The sequence below is a fragment of the Callorhinchus milii genome, unplaced genomic scaffold (assembly GCF_018977255.1).
Source record: "Callorhinchus milii isolate IMCB2004 unplaced genomic scaffold, IMCB_Cmil_1.0 Scaffold21, whole genome shotgun sequence".
NCBI lineage: Eukaryota > Metazoa > Chordata > Chondrichthyes > Chimaeriformes > Callorhinchidae > Callorhinchus > Callorhinchus milii.
In genome coordinates this window covers 6,564,160-6,588,470 of record NW_024704762.1, presented here as the reverse complement: position 1 = coordinate 6,588,470, position 24,311 = coordinate 6,564,160, and the positions used below count along the sequence as shown (strand labels likewise).

The 24,311-nt window shown below is 45.7% G+C and overlaps 2 protein-coding genes across 2 annotated transcripts in view; one reads left to right on the top strand and one right to left on the bottom strand.

The window, feature by feature from the left end:
• Positions 1–24,281, bottom strand: part of LOC103181924 (PDZ domain-containing protein GIPC1) — a 51,897-nt gene extending 27,616 nt beyond the window's left edge. Inside the window, exon 1 of the mRNA XM_007898716.2 lies at positions 22,866–24,281. Coding sequence (XP_007896907.1) covers positions 22,866–22,871 — 6 coding nt within the window. The 5' untranslated portion in view covers positions 22,872–24,281. The remainder of the gene's footprint in view (positions 1–22,865) is intronic.
• On the top strand, positions 1,834–20,447 carry peak3 (PEAK family member 3). Its single transcript, XM_007898720.2, has 4 exons — positions 1,834–2,384; positions 11,851–11,996; positions 16,591–17,309; positions 19,255–20,447. Exons 1-4 carry the CDS (start codon positions 1,834–1,836, stop codon positions 20,371–20,373), a joined length of 2,535 nt encoding a protein of 844 aa, XP_007896911.2. The 3' UTR covers positions 20,374–20,447.
• Positions 24,282–24,311: the final 30 nt, after the last annotated feature.

The window sequence follows — 24,311 nt, the reverse complement described above, 5'->3', positions numbered from 1 at the left end:
TGTCAAACTGAGGTCCCATCTGTCTGTTCAGGCGGATACTAAAGATCCCACGGCGCTATTCGAAAAGAGAAGGGAGTTTCTCCCGGTGACCTGGACAACAATTCCCTCCCCCCCCCCCCACAGTAAAAATTGGTTATTCACTTGGTGGCACATCACTAAGTGCAAGATTGTAGTGTTCGCCTACAAAATACACAGTCACCACACTCGGCAATAAATCCTGTGAAGCTCTTTAAGATGTCCTCCCGACAGAAGCGTTTATGACGTTATTCGTGTTAGGTTATCGTATCTTATTGCAGTAAAACGATAGCCGTGATCTGTCTCCAGTACAATACCAGCCTCGGGGTCACATTACACACATGAAACACTGTCTCTAATTTGGAAGCAGTGGCCTCGAGTGACTTCAAATAATTCTGGCGAACATTGTTCTCACTTCGAACTAATTTACCCGAATTAGCAATTAAACCGAAATACCCTCCGGGCACACAATGTGGAAAAGAGGGAAGATTACGTTAGATTATTTTCTGACAATCAGCAAGTGAATAACTCGGTCACTCGGACACCGAGCACATCGTCTCGAAAGTGCAGAGGACGTCTCACAATGCGTCACCGGCGTTTGTTCGTTCGCCGTAAAGTGCGGTGACTGTGTGTTTCGCAGTCGGACGGGGCAGCCCTATTTGCGCGCTGCAATGTCCCGCAAGCAGCGGTGAGGCGGACGGTCAGTTTTATCTGGAGGATTGCGGGCTAGGACAGTGAGAGATAAACTCCCCTCTCCGTTCAAGCGGAGACACGGAATATTTTAACTTCCACCTGAAACGGGCACGGAGGGGACTTCGGTTTCGCGTCTCATGCGTAAGGACGGTACCTCTTGACAACGCAGTGCCCCCCCAAACCCAACCCCCCCCCCCCCCCCCGCACCACCACCACCCCTCCAACACTGCACAGGAGCGCTTGATCTCAAAGTCCGGAGGCGGTGGGGGAGAGGGGGAAGGGGGCTGGGCTTGAACTCGTCAACCTTCTGGCTCACGGGCGAGAGTGCTGGTGATTTAACCCGAGACTTTTGTGCAGGAAACGCCGCTAATTGATCTTGCGTGAGATAAATTCACTTGCCACCGGTCCCACGGAAAAACGAGTGCCGCTCTTTCTCGCGCCTCGCGAGGCGATTCGTTGGATACCGACCACGAGAGCCACAAAACCGAGGGATGCTTTGTCACCCTCCCACCTGCACCCCTTCCTCTCGTTCACGACGGCTTCCACGAACAAAAAAAAAAAAAAAAAAACAGGGTTCGACCTGCAGAAAGCCCCAAAAACATTTCACAGAAACTTTGGTGTTTTTCGCAAGCGAGCTGCAAGAGATGAAGGAACCAGCGTGGCGAATCAGAGAGACACACACTGGCAACCACAGTGCCGTCAGTCAACAGATAAAAACAGTCCCCCAACACCCCCCCCACACACCCCCCACACACCCCCGAGAACGTTTGTCACTGTGAGAGCCGCAGGAAGGAAGCAAAGGTCCATTGGAGTTAACTCGCCCCGGTTTGTACACACGTCCCTCCCTCCCATCCCCATCGCCCCGGTCTTTGAACCGTGAGCGCTTCACAAATGCTCTCGGAAACCAGAGAGGCGGCGAAGAAGGAAGTCAAACTTTGCTTCTCAGAGCTGCTCGCCTTGATCAGAGCGACCTGTTCCACCTTCAGAATCGTGAGGGGTTAAAGCGGCCACCGAGGAACCGAACCGTTTGCTTGGGTCCCATTCTTTTTCGGAGGTTTTTTTTTATCTGTCGTTGCGCGAGGGCGGCTCTGCCGAGAGGCGGGAGGCGGGGGCGGTGGTGGGGTAATGGAAGGTCAGTACAGCAACTTCCGATTCGAGTGCGAAGGGCGGACGTCGAGGGGGGAATGGCCGGGGGCCACGGTAGGGGGTCTGCCAACCAGCCGAGGACGTAAGGAACCCGTCGAGCGCTTCGCCAAGGAGAAACCGCGGCCTGCGAAGCCCGCTTCGAAAACCTGCGCCAACAAGAAAAGGCAGAGATTCGCCAGGAATGACCCAGTCGGTGCGGTGACTGCGGAGAACCTTGGCTGTCACGGCAAGGCCTGTCCTGGGCTGAGCAGCAACCACCGCCGGGGCCCTGCTCTCGACGCCCAGCTCTTTAGCCCGCAGACCCACCGCGCTTCCGAGCAGCTTTGGTATGAGGATCACGTGTACGAGAACGTGGAGACGGCCCGGCTGTGGTTGAGCCAGCGATGGCTGGGGCGAGGGCGAGGGCGAGACGAGGAGACCATCACCTACACGTCACCGTCTGAGCTCTTCATCAGCGAGGAGAGAAGGACGACACTGAGCAGGAGCCAAGTGTGGATTCCCCCGCCCTCCCTGCCTGCAAAGTTTAAGAGGTAAACCTCACTCTGATTATTACTACTTCTATTATTATTATTATTATTATTATTACTATTATTATTGTCACTGGAGCTCACGGAACATTAGCCTGTGTCGCCCGCCAGAAGCTTTACAGTAATAATAATCCTTGCATTTGATACAGCGCCCGACCACCGTCTTCGAGACGTCTCAAAGCGCTTCACAGAACATACTGTAAAGTGTAGCGACTGTGTGTTTTGTGGGCCAAACGCGGCAGCCAATTGCGCACGACAGCGTCCCCACAAACAGCCATGGATTGAGTGACCGCATTAGTATTATTATTACTTTTTCGCACTGCCTACAGCGTAGCGTATTTTGTACGATGTACTAACACAATCCCAGCTTTCGGGAACGGCTGCATCATCGCGTCAGCAGAACGTCCCGAAAGGGCTTCACAGGATTTACCGTAACATGCAGCGGCGGTGCATCTCACTTCAACAACGCCAACAACGTGCACTTATGTAGCGCTCCTCGCGCACAGGGCGGCGTCCCAGAGCGCTTCGTGGCTGCACGTGGCACATGACCGCATTTTTAACCTGGGGGCATTGTTGGTCAGGAACCTTTCGGAAGAGAGAAACTTCCTTCTCTCTTTGAGTGGGATCTTCAATGTCCATCTGGGTTTGGAACGTGCCATCAGAGTAGAAGCACAGCAGGTGGAGGCCATTCAGCCCCCTCGAGCCTGTTCCGCCGTTGTATCAGATCATGGCTGATTTGTACCTCAAGTCCAGTTACCCTCCCTCACCCCATATCCCTGACCCTAACAAATATCTATCGACCTTCCGTCTTGTAAATGTGGATGGATCCAACATCCACAGCCTTTTGGGGGAGAGAGTCCCAGATTTCCACTACCCATTGGGTGAAAAAAAAAGGAAACAAATGGATGGTGAAAGCTTGACTGCTTAAAGAGCCTGAGTGCGGTTAACTATTTAAGAATGACTCGCTCTGCCTCACATGGACGGTGTCATGGGAGGAGGACAGGGCAGGTCAGGGATCTGGGAGGACGAGATCAGAGAAGCTAAAGGACCATCTCGTGAACTCGGTGAAACTACGTTTTAATTTTGGGGCCCGAATATTTCCATCAGCATCGCAGCTTATTTTTATTTCTTATCACCAGTGGTTTGGCCCTTCTTCTTACTCAACGTTTTTACCCAACGCAGAACAGGAAGAGGTGCGTTTACAACATAATACTACAGTGATAACGCCAGACCAGGGGTTGGAGTGGAAAATTAATCACGTGATCATTTTTCTGGTAACAAGAAGAGTTTTTTTTAATTTTCAAACGACAACATATTTCTAGGGGAAGAGATTGTGTTATCGAAAGTAGTTTGGACCCTTTAGGACTTTTCTCCATTGGTAAAAACAAGGGGACCGAATGGGAACCGTTCAAAATAGGCCTCTGAGCGTGAATGCGAGGGAACATTAACAATAATTATTGCTATTATTAACGCCTTGCATTTATATAGCGCCCTTCACACAGGGTAGTGTCCCAGAGTGCTTTAATAGTTATTAATAACCCTTACATTTGATGCAACAACAACAACAACAGCAACATGGAATTGATATAGAACCCTCCACGCCGGAGGGCGTCTCAGAGCGCTTTCGAGACAAGTAAAAGCGCTTCAGGGGATTTGCTGTAAAGTGTAGAGACTGTGTGTTTTGTAAGCGGAAGCGGCAGCCAATTTGTGCACAGCGACCTCCACGAAGGGAATGAACAATTTCGTCTGGGGGGGATTGTTGGACAGACACACCGGGCGAGTGAAACTGAACGCCCTTCTCTATTCGAATAAGAACTTTAACATCAGCCCGCACAGGCACAGGGGGTGAGCGGGGTGGGGGGGGGGAACCGCGATTTAATGTCTGATCTGAAGGACGGCACCTCCGAGATCTCATCTCTAGTTATTAGATCTAGTCACTCACTCGGTGTTGACCGCTCACCAAAAGAACAAAACAAAACAGCGACTGTGGTCCTCTTGACATTCAGATTTTCACACGGGTCAAAAGAAATCAAAGTGACCACAGGCTCTGATCGCCTTCCGGCCCTCAGTTACCCCTCATCGAGTAGCTGTGGTCACGTTTCCACACTAGACGCTTGATTTAGAAACCACTATTTTAAAGATTCTCGAGCTGACCTTCAAAATGACTCCGCGCTTTTGCTCCACCCGACCTCTGTGATCTCCTGCTGCCCTATTTCCCCCCGCGCTCTGCTGACCCTGGCCTGCTCCACATTCCCAGATCCACGTCTCCATTGCCTTTCCTTCCCAGCGAGTGAGAGCTTCCATCCGCTTTGAGTTTCTAGACAGCTCCCGCTCAATGGAGCCCTCTCCCTTAAACCTCCTCCACCTCTGTTTAATGGCTCACTCGAACGAGGGGAGAAAGAAAGAGAGAGATGGGAAGAGGGTCAATAAAAGGAAAAAGGTGGTCTGGAATAGAAGGGCCGATTGGCCTCTTTCAGTGCGAAATAAATGTCTACGCTGTTATGTTGCTGCGCCGTTCATCAAAAAAAGAACATTTGGGGATTTTACAAGACACAAAAAAAGAATAATACTTCTCAGTTTCAGTCACCAGCTGTGGGATGGTTATATTGCACAATTCGTGTTTTAAACACGCTCTTACGCATGTGGTTGTCGTATGTTGCAGCTGTGCGCCATATACACAGGAAGCAGATCATATCTTGAGCTACGGTTTGCGCGGATTAAAGAATGAAATAGAAATCGAGTGGGTTACTGTAAGGCAGGGATTGTTGAGCAATTTGTGTGACGGCAGACTCACCTCAACGGGCAGGCGTTTAGCTCCAGGTTTCTTGTTTGTTCGGGACAGACACGGTGAGCTGGACGGCCTTCTTCTGCGCCGTAAATTTCTACGGTTTCTACGGTTCCACAGGCGCGCTCCAGGCTCGGCTCAGATCGGGTCACCGAATCAATAAAAGAAACGAAACGAGCGTTTTTGTGGGACGCTGCTGAGTGCGCAATTGGCTGCTGCATTTCGCCCTCAAAACACCCAGTCAATTCACTTTACGATATATTCTGTGAAGCGCTTTGAGACGTCGTCCCTGCGTTGTAGTGTAAAGATGGTGGATGCTTTGTGAGGAACGTGACAAAAAAAAACAGTACTGTCATTCTCTCTTTGATAAAATGTTCAATATAATGTTTTTTTGACACCTAAATGTTGTCCATAGCCTTTTCCTGGGTGGTGGGGGGGGGGGTTGGTGGGGATGGGGCGGGGTGGTGGGGCAATGAGGGAGTGGAGGGGTGGTGGGGTGGGGTGGGAGGGGAGGGTTGGGGGGTGTCTTCGTGTTGCTATTTCACGCACGAGTGTGTTTCTCTTTCTTTTGAGTTCACCAGTAAATATGCGCATATCCAATCTTACTGAAGTTTGCAAAATGACACAATTTCTGACGATACCAAGGTCCCATCTTTGCCTGTCCCGGTGGACGTTAAAGATTCCGTGGTAGTGTTTAACAAAGAGCGAGGTGTTGCTCTCTCTCTCTCTCTCTCTACCGGTGTCCAGCCGACAATTCCCTCAAACAAAATTGGTCGCTCACTCTATGGCCGTTTGTGGGACGTTGCTGTGTGCAAATTGCCTGTCCAGTTCTCCTACAAATTACCTAGTCACTACACTTTACAGTGTACCCTGTGAAGCGCTTTGGTGAGTCCTCCTGACATGATAAGGCACTGCATCAAAATGCATATTATTATTATATTGGTTTCCCCGGAACTCCTCACGTAAATTGAGGGGCTATCCAAGATTCCTGATGCTCGTAAGTATCCAATGACTACCCAAACTATAGGCACCATCTTAATTTACCTAAGCAAATACCGAGTGCGCCATTTGGGGTGAAAGAGCATAACTTACTCTGAATTCTCATCCACAGAGCGATGCTTGTGATACAGGGTGCAATCTGCCGACTGCCCTATAAGGGGAGCCATAAGAGTGGCCATTGAGTGGGGAGCCCCCAAAAAATGGTTCATTGATGATAGTGCAGAATGGTTGGTCTATTAAGGAACCAAGTACTTTCCCTGCACAGAGTCAACAAAACGGCAGCGTAAATTCACGTGCCATTATCATATTCAAAGCGGCAGTGATAGGGCGCGAACCCACAAGCTTCTGATTCAGAGTATCACCGATTGCATCAGGCTGGCACACGTGGTAAGAATTGCCTCCTTTCCTTCCCTTTTGGACCTCGAGATCCCGCATTTGGGCACAGAAACCATTGTCATAGTTGTTCAAGGTCTTTGAGACATGATAAGGTGCTATATCAAATTCAAGGATTATTATTATAAGGTCCATCTCAAGACCTACCTCTTTGAAACTGCTTTTTGGTCATCTTTCCTCCCACAACGCCACTCCCTCCCACCCTGCTCAGCTCCCACCCCCACCCCCAGCTCAGGTTCCCAGACGGTAGTGTGAAGAGCTTTGAGATGACCTCCCGATGTGAAAGGGTAAATGGTAAATTTTGTGTTGTGTTGTTTTAGTCAATGAGCTCCAGGTGTCACACGTTAATTCCACAAATGCATCACAAGTTCTCACGAGGCTGACTACCACTTTCTGTGCCCAAATGCGGGATCTCAAGGTCCAAAAGGGAAGGAAAGGAGGCAATTGTGGAGTCCTGTCGCTCAGTGGTTAGAGCAATCGCTTTGCAAGCGAGAGACCTGAGTTCAATTCCAAGCAGAGGGCGAAACCTCGGGCAAGTTTCCTTACTCCACACAGAGCCTAATAATAATCCCTTCAAAACCAAAAACAATAATAAATTGGTCATTTTCAATCCATGACTGTCTGTGGGACATTGCTGTGCGCAATTGGCTGCCGCGTTCGCCCACAAATATACAGTCAATTCACTTTACAGTGTGTTCTGTGAAGCGCTTTGGGACGTCCTCCCGACGTGAAAAGCGCTATATCAAATGCAAGGATTATTATTATTATTATTATAATTCTTACCACGTGTGTCAGCCTGATGCAATCGGTGATACTCTGAATCAGAAGCTTGTGGGTTCAAGCCCTATGTTGGGACTTTGAGCTCAGCATCCAGGCTGACGCTGCACCTGGGGGAGGGTGGGGGGAACGCCACCTTGTCAATCTGTTGGGTTCTGGGCCATGAGCGGCTTATTCCTTCCTTTAATTAACGACCCGAGAACAGAGGAAGCAAAGGCACTCAGCAACTCGGGCTTCGAAAATTCTTTGCTTGATAAGAAATGCAAAGTTTGTCAGTTCAATTATCATGAACACAACAGGACAGGTCAACAGCGCAGACAAATGTCCGTATCCAAGTAAACAAATCAATAATTGCTTATCAACTGACTCCATCAAAGAAGCAAAGATTTGTGTGATTAAATTATATTCTTCGATGGAGTCAGTTGATAAAAGTCTCGCCCTTCAGTCTCCCATCAGTCGAAACATCTCTTGCTTCAGACCAGAAATTTCTTGCTTGGGTAATTGATCACAACCTCAAAGTTGAATCTTTATTGGTGGACAGCCGAGCGGTGCACTTTACTTTGCGGTTGTTATAAGTTGTTTTTCTTCTCCTCCCATTACCTTTCAATCGATTTCAGACGTTCTGAAATTTCTGCAGTTTTCCTTCCTCCTGAAATTGCTGGAGTTAACGAAAGTTGATGGAACAGTCTGAGTCTGACGGACTTTAACCCCGGAGACACCACATTTGCTTCGCCACTTTATATCGTCACAAGAAAGATGGCTCTTGTGTGGACAGCACCTGATGTGCTATGTCCCAGACTGAACAAAGTATAGTTAGTGCAGCGATACATCTTTTAAAATCGGTTTTCCACAGGCAGGATAAGAATATACAATCTTTCCTTTCTCCCGTTCAGGAAGCAATTATCTCAAATCGGATATAATACATAATAATCCTTGCACTTGATATAGTGCCTTATCACGTCTTCGAGACGTCTCAAAGCGCTTTGCAGAATATATTGTGTTTTACTGGATTTTGAGACATTTTAACTGAGGTCCCATTTGCTTTGTTCGGGTACAAGTTAAAGATCCCGTGACACTTTTCAAAGAGAGAAGGGAGTTTCTCCCAGTCTTCCAAGCGATAAAAATGGGTCACTCAAAGCTATTGGCCGGACCTTACTGTGGGAAAGCTGCCCATTGTGTTCGCCAACAAAACACAGTCACTCCACTATCTACTAAATCTAGTCAGGCGCTTTTAGAGACATCCTCTTGGCACGAAAGGAGAGGGTAGAACTATTGTGCCATGTTAATTTTAGTTAGGATCCCGTATATCGCAAGAGGAAGTATCAGCGGTTTAATGTTTGAAAACGTGTGAAAGTATTAGCCAACAAAACCCACACAGCAAATTGCTTCATTGCCTACAAAATACACTCATTAAAAAAAATACCAATTACTTTATAGCAGCTTTATAGTACAGTACACTTTACAACAAATCCTGTGAGATGCCATCCCAGGGCTATATCGAAGGCAAGGATTATTATTATTGTTGTTGGTAGAAATAATTATTGTAATAATAATAATAATTGCATTTCATAGAGTGCTTTAACACGCCTTTGAGACGTCTCAAAGCACTTCACAGAATAATAATAATAATAATAATCCTTGCATTTGATATAGCGCTTTTCACGTCGTATATAGAATATATATATAGAATATATATATATAGTATATAGAATATACTATAAAGCGAATTGACTGCATCTTTTGTGGGCGAAATACTGTGGTTGGAAATTGTGAAATATTTGAAGGCAATATGATAAATTATGCCCCCAACAGAATAATTTTGACTTCCAGATAAAACTAATTCAAATGTTAGTTTTAAAATATATACGGTAGATAAAGAGCGCATTGGGGAGAGGATAAAATGCTCGGGAGCTTCCTACGCTAAATGTCATTGGTTTGGCTTCAACTTTCTTATTATTTTCCTCACAATTCATCAGCTTTTATGATTTCGCTGTTGCTTCATTTCCTTCCTGAACTTCAGACTTCACAGTCTGTCGACAGTTTGTTTTTACTGTTCATGTTAAGTGAAATGTAAAATTCCAAATGAAAGACAGTTGGACTCTCTAACCTCGGGGGCATGTTTCTTTGTGGGTGCGTGTGTTTGCGTGTGGGCGCAAAGTATTTTACACGGAACGCAGAACAAGCTGTAGGAAATTTACTCCTCAGGGGATGCATGCCAACACTCTGAGCATCTCGGAGAGCACAAATTCTGGCCAATTCGTAAATTCGGTCTTAATCTTAAAGTCTTTTTTTTCTCAAGCAGCTTTTAAGAACCGCAAATGGTTCCTGTGTGACAAGTGGCGCAGGTGTCAAACCTGTCCCAGCCCAATTGGCAGCACTTTCGCCTTTGAATGAGAAGGTTTGTGGGTTCAACCTCCCCGTTTAAGGCCTTTGAATTCACAGTCTACTCGGCTGACACTCGCATTCGAGCTCAGCTCATTAAACGCCTGAGTCAGCCTGGCTGAGAGTCAGATGGTTATGGGTTCAATGCGGAGGGATTGAGTAAGGGAGTTTGATAAGCCTTGCATTTGATATTGCACCTTTCACGTCAGGAGAATGACTCAAAGCACTTCGTAGGATCTACTGTAGGATTTACAACCACAGCAACGAGGATGGAGTTCCAGAGGGTGGGGGCAGAAAAGCTGAAAGGTGGGGTGGGCAGGCGGGGGGAACACGGAGCAGATCAGTCCAACAAATTTGGTCACTCACTCAAACCACGACTGTTTGTGAGGACGCTGCTGTGCGCAATTGGCTGCTGCGTTTCGCCCACAAAATACACAGTCAATCCACTTTACAATATATCCTGTGAAGCGCTTTGAGACGTGTCGAAGACGTGATAAGGAGCTATATCAAATGCAAGGATTATTATTATGATTATTAAACCCCATTTACCCAGGCTGCACGCTTGATTGCATTTGCTTGCTATCGATTTGTGTGTGAACTACGTCTCAGAGCCTCCGAGCAGAAAGAGGAAGCCACAGCAGTTTCCAGAGAACGGTCTCCAAACCTCAAGCAGGAAACTAAGGCTGATGTCGCTGTCCTGTCACCTGTGTGCTTGACAATCAGATAATAATTAGCGAACCTCAAAAATCCGTACTTTGGAGCAAGGCCTGGAGAACATTAGCAATTTGTTGAAAGAATCCTGACGTGGGACTTGAATCCACAACCTTTAGCGGGATACATGCATTGTGTTATCTTATCTGACCTGGAGATTTACATAGTGGTAATAATATTAATAACAAATCCTTGACTGTCCAGGGCTTTGAGACGTCCTCCCGACCTGAAAGGTGCTGTACAAATTTAATTTGTTGCTGTTGATTACTTTGTCCGTGCATCATTCATTCTGTCTGTATTCCTGTCCTGCACCTTATCCGTGACACTACTCGAATAGAGAGAATAGGTGTCCTGACCAACAATCCTCCGGATGAAACTCTTCATTCACTTCCCGGCTGTTTGTGGGATGTTATGTTACCGGGTTCAAAACTGGCTGCCACGTTCATCTACAAAACACACAGTGGCTGTACTTTACAGTATAATCCTGTATTACGCTTTGAGTTGTTTTGATGAGGATGCTATATTAAATGCAAGGATTATTTTTACCCTCTCCACCCATTTCCCAGTCTCTCTTCTCCATATACTGAATATCTCCAGAGAAAATAGGGAGTTTCAGCCTAGATTATGTGCGTTCAAAGAACAACCCTGGACGTGGGACTTGAACCCACAACTTTCTAACTCAGAGACAGGGGTGGTATCGACTGAGGCAAGCTGACACCTGCAATGCAAAGCAAGACCACAAACCAGCCGCCTTCCAACCCGGCACGACCTTAGAATAAAACACAAGCTGGTTACAGGCCCAGAATCTCTGCCCATCACCCCACTGTGAGCACAAGATGCCAAAGGCCACCTTGTTTAAAAGCAATGTTTTTAATCCATTGGACGAGCACGGAAACTCCAGCCCTTTTAAAGTCCCACACAAAAAAAATGGTAGTCTGCCTCCTTCAAGGGAACACATCTGCAGGCTGGGTCGAGCAGGTTACCTTTCGAAGGGCAAGTGGGAAGCGAGTTTAGAAAGGAGCAAAGCCTTATCGCTTCTGAACATTGCTCTCTAACGCGATTCGTTTGAGTGCTGAGCGGGTCGTTCTTCTTGTGGTTGCACAGACAAAATCAAACATCCGTTGCAAAGAGGCTTTGGCATCCTATGTTTACACGTCTATGTAGACTCACAGACGTGCTATTTATATGCACCTTAGGTGCATCCTCATTGGAGAGAGAGAGAGAGAGAGAGAGTTCGGAGACCGTGTTTCTATGACTGTTCTGTAAGACAAGTGTACAAGGATAGATGACCGTTACTATGGATGGGGTAATAGGCAGAGGAGTGGTGTGTGGCTCTCTGCTGCTTGCATCAGGACTTCCTGACACATGAGAGTCGGGTCAGCCTCAACGACAAAACCACTACTGCCTTTTTTTCTCACTCAGGGAAAGGTTTGCAGCCAAGATGAACGAGACCAACTCCAATCCTGAGTGGTGCAGCGGCTACTCGACTGAATGCAAGTCGGACCCGTTCAACTCGGAGGGATCTACTGATAACACAGGTTTGGAGAACCCGACTTATGTTAACCTGAGTAAGTCAAGTCACCCTGTTAGGTTGGTTCCAACCCCTAAGGTCCCGTCGTTGCTCTCTGATACAGAACTTTTCTCTCTCTCTCTCTCTCTCTCTCATCAAACCATTCCCTGTGTTTAAGAGGACGCAAGGCAAACTATTGTGAGTTCCACCATTTTGTGAAAATGCGCATTTGGTTTGAATGGAATTTGCACACTCTCTCTCTCTTCCCCCCCACTCCCCCCATCTCCACTCCCTCTCTCCCCCGCTCTATTCCTCCTCCCACTCCCTCTTCTCTCCCGCCCTCTATCATCTCCTCTCACCCCCGTATCTCTCCCCTCTCCCCTCTCACTCCCACCTCTCTCTCTCTGTTATAAAATCCTGCAGGGTGATGCTGAGCCTGCGTCAATGAGATGGTTTGCTGCCCCCAAGATATGTGGGTTGGCAGCATTGATGGCCGCTTGAATATGAGGGTAGCGTTAGTGATAGAGAATCAACTCTCGCTCACCTCCCTGCAGGAACCTGATTGCTGTAAATATACATTTCCCATGAAAACGCCCTGCTTTCTTTTGTGATACATTACACAGCGTTTCATCAGAATGTAGATACGTGCATATAAAATCTTAAAAATAGCAGGAAACTGGTTGAAATGGTTTGTGCCTTTAAATGCAATGCCACTTTAATAATAATAATCCTTGGATTTGATATAGCAACCTATCACGCCGTTGAGACGTCTCAAAGCGCTTCACACGATTTACTGTAAAGTGGAGTGACTACGTATTTTGTGGGCGAAACCTTTTGCGTTGCTGGTTTCAAATTAATGTAACTTTAATTAATGTAATATTCTGAGTTAAATGCGCATCTACATTTATTATTTATTTCCAAATCGCCCTCTTTGATTACGGTGATAATTTAGATACCGTGAAGCACTTTGAGGTGCCTTGACAACATTATAAGCTGTTAAATCAAACGCAAGGATTATTATTACTATAATAATATCTTCATTATTTCTGAAAGATTGCCAGCGCAGATTAGCTGCCGTATTTGCCTAGGCAAGGTTCACTTCATTTCCAAGTATAATCTGCAAAGCACTTTGAGATCTTTTGCTCAACGGGAAAATGCAATATAAAAGCAATCTGTGTTCCTTGTGTTATAATAATACTTACATTCGACATAGTGCCTTGTCATGTCATTGAGACGTCTCAAAGCGCTTCACAGAATATACTGTAAAGTGAATTGACTGTATATTTTGTGGGAGAAACACGCCTGAACTCAAGTATAAAATGTCAGCGATTCTGCAACCATTCAGAATTGGGTGTTTAGAATAAATCTATATATACATATACTATATATATATATAGAAAGCTTAAACGGTTCAGGAAGAACTTTTTTGTTTTGGTCTCTTAAGAGTATCCAAACCAGACTGAGAGTTTCACATTGCCTTGGTCTTCATTGAACAGGAAGACTTAAAATGGCTTTCCATCAAATTCAGAAAAAAGTCACGGCGTTGAACATTTATTCACAATTGGCGCACCATTTACACATGGAAACCCTCCCTGGGTCTGGAGTGCGCACTCCTTCCCTAGAGGAACTTGCCCTGCTTCCCTGATACTGGAGATTGGAGAAGTCTAGCTTTGGCTCTTACTGACCTGCAATAGTGGTTGACTCGCAGTCACTGCACTTTCCAGTATATCCTGTGAAACACTTTGGGACATCTCCCCCATGTGATAAGACGCTCTATCAAATGCAAGGATTAATATTACGATTATTAACAGGCGCTTAAAGTGCTGGGCTTTTATTGAGATGGCCGTTTTGAGCCCAGCACTATACAGCTTGGGTATAACATCTGGGGATTGAAACTTAACTGATTTAGTAACAAAACCCAGCTAAGTGAGGGCTTTTCAGCCTTTATACTCAGGGTGGACATGAACGAGATAAAGAATGGAGAGGTAGAGTGGATGAGGTTGAGAAGGTTGACCCAGAACAATTCCTGAAGAATGAAATCAAATGGTCTGAGGGATCTTCCATGGAATTACATGGACTAAAACAGGTTAAATGAATGAAATCACATTTTGAGACGTCCTCCTGACTTGCTGTGCCGAACGCAATGATTTTTTTTTTTAATTAGTTGAGAATGAATGAAAGAACTTTGTTGTGATAAGGGCATCTTGTCCTTTAGTCTCCCAGTCGCAGACCATCCAGGAAGGTTAGGGGAAAGCTGGAATTCTCGCCCCCAAAAGGCTGTGGATACTGTATACATTCACATTTTCAAGACTGAGGTGGATAGATTTCTATTAGGTCAGGACATCGAGGGATATCGGGCAAAGGTGGTAATTGGAGTTGAGGTACAGATCAGCCAAGGTTTAATAGAATGGCAGAACAGGCTCGGGGGGGCTGAATGGCCTACTCCTGTTCCTACGTACCTAAGATGCTGTGAGATATTGTGAGGTGGCTCCTCACTTAGAACAAGGCACATTGGAATTGTAAAGTTTCCGTGAAGGTTTAACCTTCTGTGGCTCTGTTGGTTTCATCAGATAAACACAAGCAGCAGGCTTTTTGCAGCAAGGCTCAGTATTTTACAATAAACAAGCAAGAGCACATCGGCATTCAGTTTGAGGGTTCAATCGCAGCCTGATCCAGAATAAACATAACACAACTGGGGCCAACATCAGGAGTGAGCAAAGGAACCTCAAGAAAGTTACTCCCAATCTGGACGCAATTGAAAGTGGAACCGATCGAAATTGGGACTTCTGCGTCAGCCACTAAATGTTCGGCAGAAAACATGTCGTGCATTAATTTGAAAAACATTTTTTTTTTAAGAAAACTTTTCTGTTGGCAGCAAAAGTTACAAGCTTTGAAAACACTCATCGATCTCTTAAATCAGATAACATCTCCACGCACTGCCAGAGCGGAAGATGGAAAATAATAATCTGTATTATCTGATTAAGCAAGATAACTAAGATAACTGAAAGTATAAACATTATCTCGGCCCTCCTCTTTGAATGAGACATTAAACCCAGCTCCCTGTCTGTGCCTGTTTGGGAGACCATTAAAAATCCCACGGCGCTATTTAAAAAGAGAAGGTAGTTTCTTCCCAGTATCCTGGTCAACAACTCCCCAGATTAAAAAAAAAAATTGTTCATTGACTTCACGGCTGTTCGTGGGATGTCTTTTGTTTGCAAATTGGCTGCCGTGTTGGCCTACAAAACACAGTCACTCCACAATGCAGAAACTTTGCGACATTCTCAAAGTCACAAGCTCTCTGTTAACTAGTGTTGGTGGTGTTTACACTTCATTTGAATCTCTATCCCTCCTCTTCCCCTCTTCTTTCCAACAACAACATGCATTTATACAGCGCCCTTCACGTGGGGCAGCATCTTGGAGCCCTTATGCCCCTCTGTTCCCTTCTCCCTCATGTATGCATCACGTCACTTCTTAAATAGGCTGATGCTTTCTTCTTCAACCAGTTTCTTCTTCTATTCCTAATGCCGCTGGTTAAGACACGTCTAGATCAGAGAGAGAGAGAGAGAGAGAGAGAGAAAAAAGGTGCAGCAGGGCTTTGGGAAGTGCTGTGAACCCTACACAGAGAGGTCAATGGGCTGCGGATTGATGTTGAAAAGAGCTGATGTGGTTGGCATGAAGTAAGAACCTGTTTCAGGAAAAAACTGCACAATCTCACCATGTGATCAAACAGCAAACACAGCAACCGTTGCATAAACCCAAAAGCCGTGTGCTAGAACTCCCTTCTCCTTTCCACTGGATCTAAAAGCAAGTGAAATGTCTGGCTCAGAATCCCTTATCCCTTCGAGCTTTTGCCTGTAAGAGCGTTGGGTCTTCAAAGCTAAGAACAGCAGAAAAAAAACACAGCTTCCATTATTTAGACTGAAATTAGGAATGTTGAACAGTCTCACATAGTCTCAAATGGCTTGCCCGCTCTTATAAGGAAGGGACTCAGAATTATTCCTCATCAAGCCAATAGGCAACCTTAGGCCTAAACTGAAAGGTAAATTGAACAACAGCAAATGTGATTTGAACAGAAATCTGGGAAGAATGGGCTGTAGGCTCCTCCAGTTAGAAGCTTGGGCAGTAATGCTATTGACTATTCACCTCCTGGCTACTTGTTGGGACATTCGGCTGTTGCAGTGGCCTCCAAATGCACAGCCACTAACCACCCGCTGGGCTAGGTTTTGAGAGGTTTTGCCCCAATGAGGCATCACACACCAACGATTCTTAGAATTTAATATTGAGCGATTGTGGAGAAACATTGGGGAAAATGGATGAGAAAGATAAAGAACCGTCACAGAGTAATAAAATGGTGGAGCGTGGTGGTTGGGTTGATGAAAGGTCGCCATTTAGGGGACAATTCATTCACAAAAAGCAACAGGTGGTTTCAATACAATCCAAAACAATTGTACATTTATCTCGGGTCAAGTCAGGAGGACGCCTTGACCCCTCAAGGTGCTTGGCGGTCTTTGGCTTGACATTGGAGCTGGGGGGGGGGGGGTGCGAGGGTATAGATAGGAAAGATGACCCAAGTGAGGGAGGGGGCAAGTCGGAGGGACTGGGATGGGATGGAGGGATTTGGGAGCTATGATGGAGTTTCTTGTGCTTTTCAGGAGAAGTGCGTCCAAGTACGGTGCACACCAGATGCCCACACGGTGAAAATCAATGGCCAGCGAGGGTCCAGGCAGACAGAGAGACCATCAAGGGAGGGGTCCCTGACAATTCCAAACCACCCCCTCTCCCCAAGAAGAAAATCATCCGCACAAACTCAGCCCCCGGGGGAGGGTTGCTGAACTCAAAGCTGTCGAAGAGTCTTCCCACCTCTCCCGGCATTCAGATTAGTAACCCGCTCTATGGCATCTACAAAGGGAAGCCTGTGTACTATGGTAACAGCAGCGCAAGTGTTCCCACCAGTCCCATGAGCACTAACGAGTTGTTCAACCTTCCGGGCCCTAATAAAGAAGGGAAAAGGATGGTAAAATCCCAAAGCCTGGATGAAGTCACGAGTTACTATCATTTCAGCGAGCCTCAAGTCTCTATTGAGACGTTAAACTTTGACATAACCGCGCTGGAGCTGAGCCTCTTCTTCCCCAACTTCGCCACGAGGAGCGAGGTGTTCAGAACGCTCGCCCTGCGCTGTGCTGTGTCGCTGGACTACATTTGCGCCAAGTATCAGAAGTTCTTCCTGAAAGACCAGACAGAGGTGACCTTCGAAGAGAAGGACTGGCCTGACTTCAGCCTTCAGTCCACCAAGGCCAGCTGTTCCTCTAGCGACGCTGCTTACTACATTGTCCAGCACACTGTGGAGCCACGGAATCTATACGCTATGAAGGTAAGCAGTGCCTCTCTACACAACATCTTAACACTTGTATGGAAACAAGAACAACAACTAGGATTTATACAGCAACCCCTAATGTAGGGTAGCGCCCCAGAGCACAATGCCGAGCCGGTGGGGAAGTGACCGCAGGCACGGTCGAAGAGGACAGGGATGGAGGTGGCAAGGCAGAGGGTTAGAGGTAGAGAGTTCTGGGGCATATAGTTGCACGTAGCAAAAAATTTGGCAGCTTATGCAGCTTCAGAAGTGATAGATCTTGCTTGCACAACCTCAAAGACTTCCTTGAGGAGGTGACACCCCATATCACGTTGAGTAGCCAGATTTCCGAGAAGCCTTTGACTGTTTCACGGTGACGTCAAAGAAGAGCTTTGAGACCTTTTCCTACGTGAAAGGTGTTATGCAAGTACAGTACTGAGGCCTGCTTGTGTAGCTTAGCAATAAAGATGGCATTTGATCTTTAAAAACAGCCCCCCAAAAAAACTTTGTAATACCAGAAGATTGAGAAATATTTCCCTGAAGGATATTGTGAGGCAACTAACCGGTTTCTTCATCCATTTCTGAATATTTCTTAATCCATTCTGATTGGAAATAAGAGTTTATTATTTAATAATTAAGACAATACTTGCATTTGGTGAAGTGCCTTCTACATCAGGAGGACAGATGTCTTAAAGCACTTCACAGGATTTTACTGATTTGACTGCCAATGAGCGAGACCGGTTGGTCTGCAAATAGCAGTGCCATAGAAAGCCATGGGGGTCACTTATCTATTATCTAATGCAGCATTACTTGGGGAGGGAAAGGGGGGGGGGGTAACTTGAATGTGGCGGTTGTAAATTTCCAATAAATTAAACTGTCCATAACTACTCTCCATAATCATGTTCAATCCTCTGTCCTCATTGCAAACAGTGTCTATCTACACTAACAAATGTGGCAAAGGAAGAAAAACAAATGAAACGAGTAGCCCTTTATTTTGTGAAGCGCAGAAGATACGAACTGATTTCCTGGAATGGAACAGGAAGCTTCAATGTGGGCAGCAAAAAAAAAAAAAAAAAGTGCAACCCAATGGTCTGAAAGTTGCAGAACTTCGTAAACTTAAAGGCAGTGCCCATCTTGCCCAATGAAGGACAGTGTTAATAATAATCATCCTTGCATTTGATATAGGGCTTCTCACGTCAGGAGGACGTCCCAAAGCGCTTCACAGAACACACTGTAAAGTGAATTGACTGTATATTTGTGGGCGAACGCGGCAGCCGATTGCGCACAGCAATGTCCCACAAACAGTCGTAGATTGAAAATGACCAATTTATTATTGTTTTTTGTTTTGGAGGGATTATTATTAGGCTCTGTGTGGAGTAAGGAAACTTGCCCAAGGTTTCGCCCTCTGCCTGGAATTGAACTCGGGTCTCTCGCTTGCAAAGCGAGTGCTCTAACCACTGAGCGACAGGACTCCACACTTGGGCTCACATTCATTGCTTAATTCTGGGTATATCTGAACACAACTCATCTTAAACCCATGTTTCGAAGTCACGCATCGATCAGTAGAGATTCATCCACCGCCGTTAAGCATTCCCGAGACGCTACCTCGCATGAAGCGCGCTGCACAAATGCCGGGGAAAATTCTCGTTAGCGATTAAATTCAAAAAACGAGGTTTATTATTTTTAAATGGGATTCAAGAGTTTGCTCTTTAAAAGAACCAGCACAGACACAAAGGGCTGAATGGCCTGTTTCTGTACCGTAAATTTCTATAATAATACTTGCATTTGATATAGCACCTTATCACGTCTTCGAGATGTCTCAAAGCGCTTCACAGAATACACCGTCAAGTGGATTGACCGTATAGTGTGGGCGAAACACACAGCGTTGTTCTAAATCAGTTCAAACTTGCAGCGTGAATTCTTGATTCAAGTCGGTATTGCATTTCTTTTCCATGATCGAATCCAGATCTGCAAAGCCCAGAGCCTGGAACACGGACAGATGGAATCCACCCTCTCTGTACAGAGAAGCATCCCGGTCCACTTCAACATCCAACAGGTCTGCGGTCACTTTGTGGCATCCACCCCGCTAAGCCTATTGCCTCCCAAAGGGGCGCCCTCGATTCCCGGCGACCAAGAAGACAGAAACAGCCACGGTGGAGAAACCGATGAGTCGGGAAGCCCTGAAGGCAACTCAAAGGAAGTCAACCAAATGGTTACCATCATGGGGGAGATTCCCTTTCAGACCATGGCGGATTTCGTGATCAAGTCCATCGATCTTCATCAGTCCCAGCCAGATGTGTACGAGCGTGAAGTGAGTCTACTTCTTCTGCAGCTGTGCGCAGGGCTGGAACACCTCAAAGTTCACCACACGACCCATTGCGATCTTCGCCCGGAAAACCTGCTCTTGGTCGAGCCGACCGCGGGCTGCCGCAAGGCAGGGCCGAGAGGGGAAGGGCTGGCGGAGAAGCTTCGGGTGCCCAGGCTGACCCTCAGCAATTTCTCCAGTGCCAAGCAAAGGAGCACCACCGTAAACCGCAAGCCTCACCCGGACCGTGCCCGCCTAGCGCCCGAGATCGCATCCACCTCCCAGTATAAGAAGGTCGACGAGTTCCAAGTGGGCATCCTGATCTACGAAGCCCTGCACCTGCCGAATCCCTTCGAGAACATTTCCAGGGAAAACGAGGACCAGGAGTACGATTCCAAAAACCTGCCTCAGATCCCGTGCTTGTCCCCTTACTCAGAGGGTCTCCAGCATCTTGCCCACTTGCTGCTACGTGCCGACCCCACTCAGAGAATACACATTCGTCAAGCAAAGAGCATCCTACAGGCCCTGATTTGGGGTCCAAGGAAAGAGGTCTTCAGTCTGAACACTGGGGCCAAGGACATCAGTGAGTTGCTGGGGAACTGGTTGGATGCGAAGCGATTTCTGCTGATGCTGAAGTTAGGGGAAAGGTTCCTGGAGGACGATGGGTCTATTGAGCTTGAAGACTGGCTTTGCTCTCAGTACTTTGCATTTGCTACTCCCGATTCAGTGTTTCAAGCAATGGAAGGGTTATTGATTTTCAGCAGGAAACACACTGAATGAGGAATACCAGCTATCCATAGGCTGCAATCATCCAGAACTCTGCAGCCCGTGTCCTCTCCCCTCACCAGGCTCCGTGGCGCTATCACCCGACCCATCCTTGCCCGACTCCACTGGCTTCCCGTCACAGAGGTTACACTTCAAGATCCTGGTCTTGTACCCCCTACCAAGACCCATCTCAAATCCCTCCTCTTCGACCGTGCTTTCGATCTCACTGCTGCCCCCCACCGCCCCACATCCCCAACCTCTACCCTCCCCAATCCCGATCCCCAGCTTGGATCCAAAACTCAGACTGTCCAACGCCTTGGGACGTCCTCCTGACGTGAAAGGCGCTGTACAAATGTAATTTAGTTGTTTTTGGATCAGAGAGGGACATGACTCTGATCTACTGCAGCTTCACTGCACAACATCAGCTTCTGTTCCGGCCTGAACTATTATCACAGTACGACATTATAAAACAACAAAGACTGTTATAATTATATAGCGACTTTCACGTGGGGTAATGTCTCGGAGTGCTGAACATTGGAGGAGTTTGACCCCGAGCTGGGGTGAGAAAGGGGAAGTCACCGTAGTCATGGTCGAATGCATACTTTACCCCAATCTTGCCAAACTGCACCTTTCTGTAATTAGGTAAATAAGGTGCAATTCTCTGGGGGTGGGGGGGGGGGGGGGGAGGGGTGATACCTCCTTGCTTATACATGGCATGTACATGGGCAACTTGGGGAGTTGTTTTGGACACTGCTGAGCATGGCAATGGGTTTCCACGTGTCTCAGCACTCCCATCTGACCGAGAAATGAATCGGAGTGTAAGAGAGAGGGGTGGGGAAAAGAATCGGAAAGGGCAGTTTTCTCAGAATCGAGATATAATAAATTGAAATGAAAAATAAAAGTGCCTGAAGGTGGATTTATTATGCGATTCCAAACAATGATAATCCTCGCATTTAATATAGTGCCTTATCAAGCTGTTGAGACATCTCGAAAGCGATTCAGAGAAGATACTGTAAAGCGAATGGCCCGTCTCTTTTGTGGGTGAAAATGTGAGGATCGTCGATAATAAATATTTCGATAAAGAGGTATTGCATCAAGTGCAAGAGTAGCACTGCATTAAGTGTTTTATTTAAATGTTAATAGAGATGATCTAAATAGTCTCAAGTCACATCCTTCCTGTCCAAATTAAGCAAACAACCACATGCAAGACTTTTTTTTGATACTTTTGCTATGCAAAACCACTAGCCACGCACCAATGGTTGCTGCAGCGGACATGCAAATGACTTTCATACCACTTAAATACCAAGTGGTATCTCGTACCCTTTAATGTCTCGCTCACCGCTCCTCTTCTCAACTTCTGTTGGATATTTCCCTCTCGATTTCTCATGTCAATTTCACATGATCGTACACTGATGACTGAATGTTCCGCATGTCTCTGTCCGTCAGCTAATTTCCATCCCCCTGGCCATTCTGCACAAACAGCTTGAGCGGTTTACAAAACATGCCTCAGTCATCATCGTGTATAGTGAGCAGTCGTAAGATCCGTGCAAGATCCCGACTTAATTAAATCCAGCTTTTTTTTTTAAAAACTCCACCTCCCCCAATCGCAGAGACCTTCGGTCTCTCTTGGGACCCAGTAATAAGAGTCGATTTCCGTAGGAACGAGGGAGACAGAACTAAGATATCAAATTACATTTGCCTGGAGAGCACACGTTTAAAGAGTCTTAAAATGAAATAATGTGTTGTTACTCCCTGGTATAGGCATTCAGTACAGAAATTCTACCTGGGGTCTAGACTTACTCTATTTAGGGAGTGATTGAGTATCAAATTGTTGAATTCACTCTTAGCTTTGAAGCCGGTAGTTCTCTAAAATAACTTACAGATAACCAGCTTCAGAATTAAAGGTTGAATTTAAGAATTTGCCAAATTTTAGATGCTACGAATTTCTTAAAAGAAACCAGGGGGGGGGGTGTTGTTTAGTTTAGAGCCAGTTTGTTTAAGCGGTAACTTTGTTGATTCGAGCAGAACGACTTAAACAACAACAATCTGGTGAATATTGATGTGAATAATAAACAAGGTCAAGTGGCAGTTTCTGAAAAAAGTTTCAGCCCTCTTCACAAGATTACTGATACGTAGTCCGTGGTGTAGAACATTTTGAAAATGCACAATGAGAGAAGATTTCATTGGAACAAAAAGCACAGATGGTTTCACTGCTCTATGCACTTCATGTGATGCATTCGCTCACAGTACCGTTCAGGCTTAAGTCTCAAAACGATTGCAGGTTTATATTTGTAAAGCTCCTTTCATGTCAGGAGCACTTCACAAGGCACTACATCCACAGCTTGGCACTAAATTAAATACAATTTTCATTTTCTAACAACTGCATTAAGATTTTTTAGCACAAATCCACAAAAATATCCAAACAGAAGAAAATAGCACTTACTACGTAAAATAAACTAGATGCAAAGCGTGCAGAGCAGAATAACCTGAGAGACTGCAAAACTCACCACCATCTGGGAACAGGTCAGGTTAGCTTAAGATATAATCAATGCCAACCCAAAGGAAATTATGGCGGTGGGGGTAATGCAGGGTTTAATCTTTGACGCTTCAAAATCTGTAACCTATTAAAATCTTAGGATTAGTCGCTCTAACCTGAAAAGGTTAGCAATCCTTTATGTAGTTGTAGGGCAGAATGAAATTAAACCTCAATAGATTTTTTGTTATTTCATGAAATAACTATCTACAGAAGGACTAATTACATAAAGCAGCCATCTGTTCAATCGGGAGGCAATGGACCCGAAAGGATCCAAGAGAAAAGTTTGTGACGATGATTTCAGTTGCTAGTTCCAGATGTCTTCCAAGTTAACTTCCTCCAAAGGTTTAGCCAGTCACAAAGAAACTACTCTTCGCTTCACTGCCTTCAAAATCTTCTCTAAAGTGGTATAATTAGATGATTTTCCTATCCCCTCCCCCGCATTTCAACATGTTTAGTATCCAGCACAGAATGTTATTGCACCATGGAAATATTCTGACCTTGTGCCTAAACACTGTTCAGTTATCTGATCAGCTATGCATCTTCACGGTCTTCAATTATGGAGAGTTAAAGATATACTCTATTAACTGATTAGGATCCCGAGTTCAACCAAGAACATTCAGTCAATGCCAGTTACAGTGAAATAATGTGCCACTCAGTAGAAGAGAAAGTGCAGAAAAGCTATCAACACATTGCTGAGACAAACACAAGGAAGGCTGGAACAGCAAGAGCAGTGATTCAACGAAGCATTTTTGTGCATCTAGTCACATACTTTAGGAGCGTGCCTCCAATATTGGAGCAGTATGGTCTTGAATGGGCTTTACAACTGAGAATTTTATCTGATTTAGAGATGCACTCCAACAATATTGATAGATTGGGGGGGGATAACAAAAGGCAAGCGGTAGCACTTTTAAGAAACATTTGAAGTAATTTTGGAAGAATTGGGGGTTTAAAGCTCAGTATCTTTCAAAAGGTTATTGTTTAAACCACTGATGTACAATGAAGAGATTTTGTAAAGGATCAGGTGGTTATAAGTAGGTAAAGCATTCAAAATCACAGAATGAATGGTACGACAGAAATAGGCCCAACTATCCTGTGATGTTTTTACTCCACGCAAATTATGGTATTCCAGTCTCCTAAGCTACAACAGCTATTGAAACAGCCCAAAATTGAAAGTCTCAACTGATTTCCCAGCAGGACATGAGAGCAAGCCTAAATCTTCCCTGTATCTTAAAAAACAGAAAGCATTAAAGAAAAAAAAAAGCACTGTGGGGAAAAAAGTCATTAGATGTTTACAATCACCAAGTCGTGGAATTAAATGCCAAGAGTTTATCGTTGCATGTTCTGGGAAAAGTCAAGACATTTAATTTAGTTCAAGAGAACTACTCCAACGGTAAAAATAAATTTTATTTAAAATTAA

Bases quoted from the DNA above. Each gene is read 5' to 3' on its own strand.
- peak3 (XM_007898720.2), top strand. From the start codon at position 1,834: ATGGAAGGTCAGTACAGCAACTTCCGATTCGAGTGCGAAGGGCGGACG. The intron at 2,385-11,850 runs GTAAACCTCACT...TTTCTCACTCAG, and splicing joins CTGCCTGCAAAGTTTAAGAG to GGAAAGGTTTGCAGCCAAGA. The intron at 17,310-19,254 runs GTAAGCAGTGCC...GATCGAATCCAG, and splicing joins GGAATCTATACGCTATGAAG to ATCTGCAAAGCCCAGAGCCT.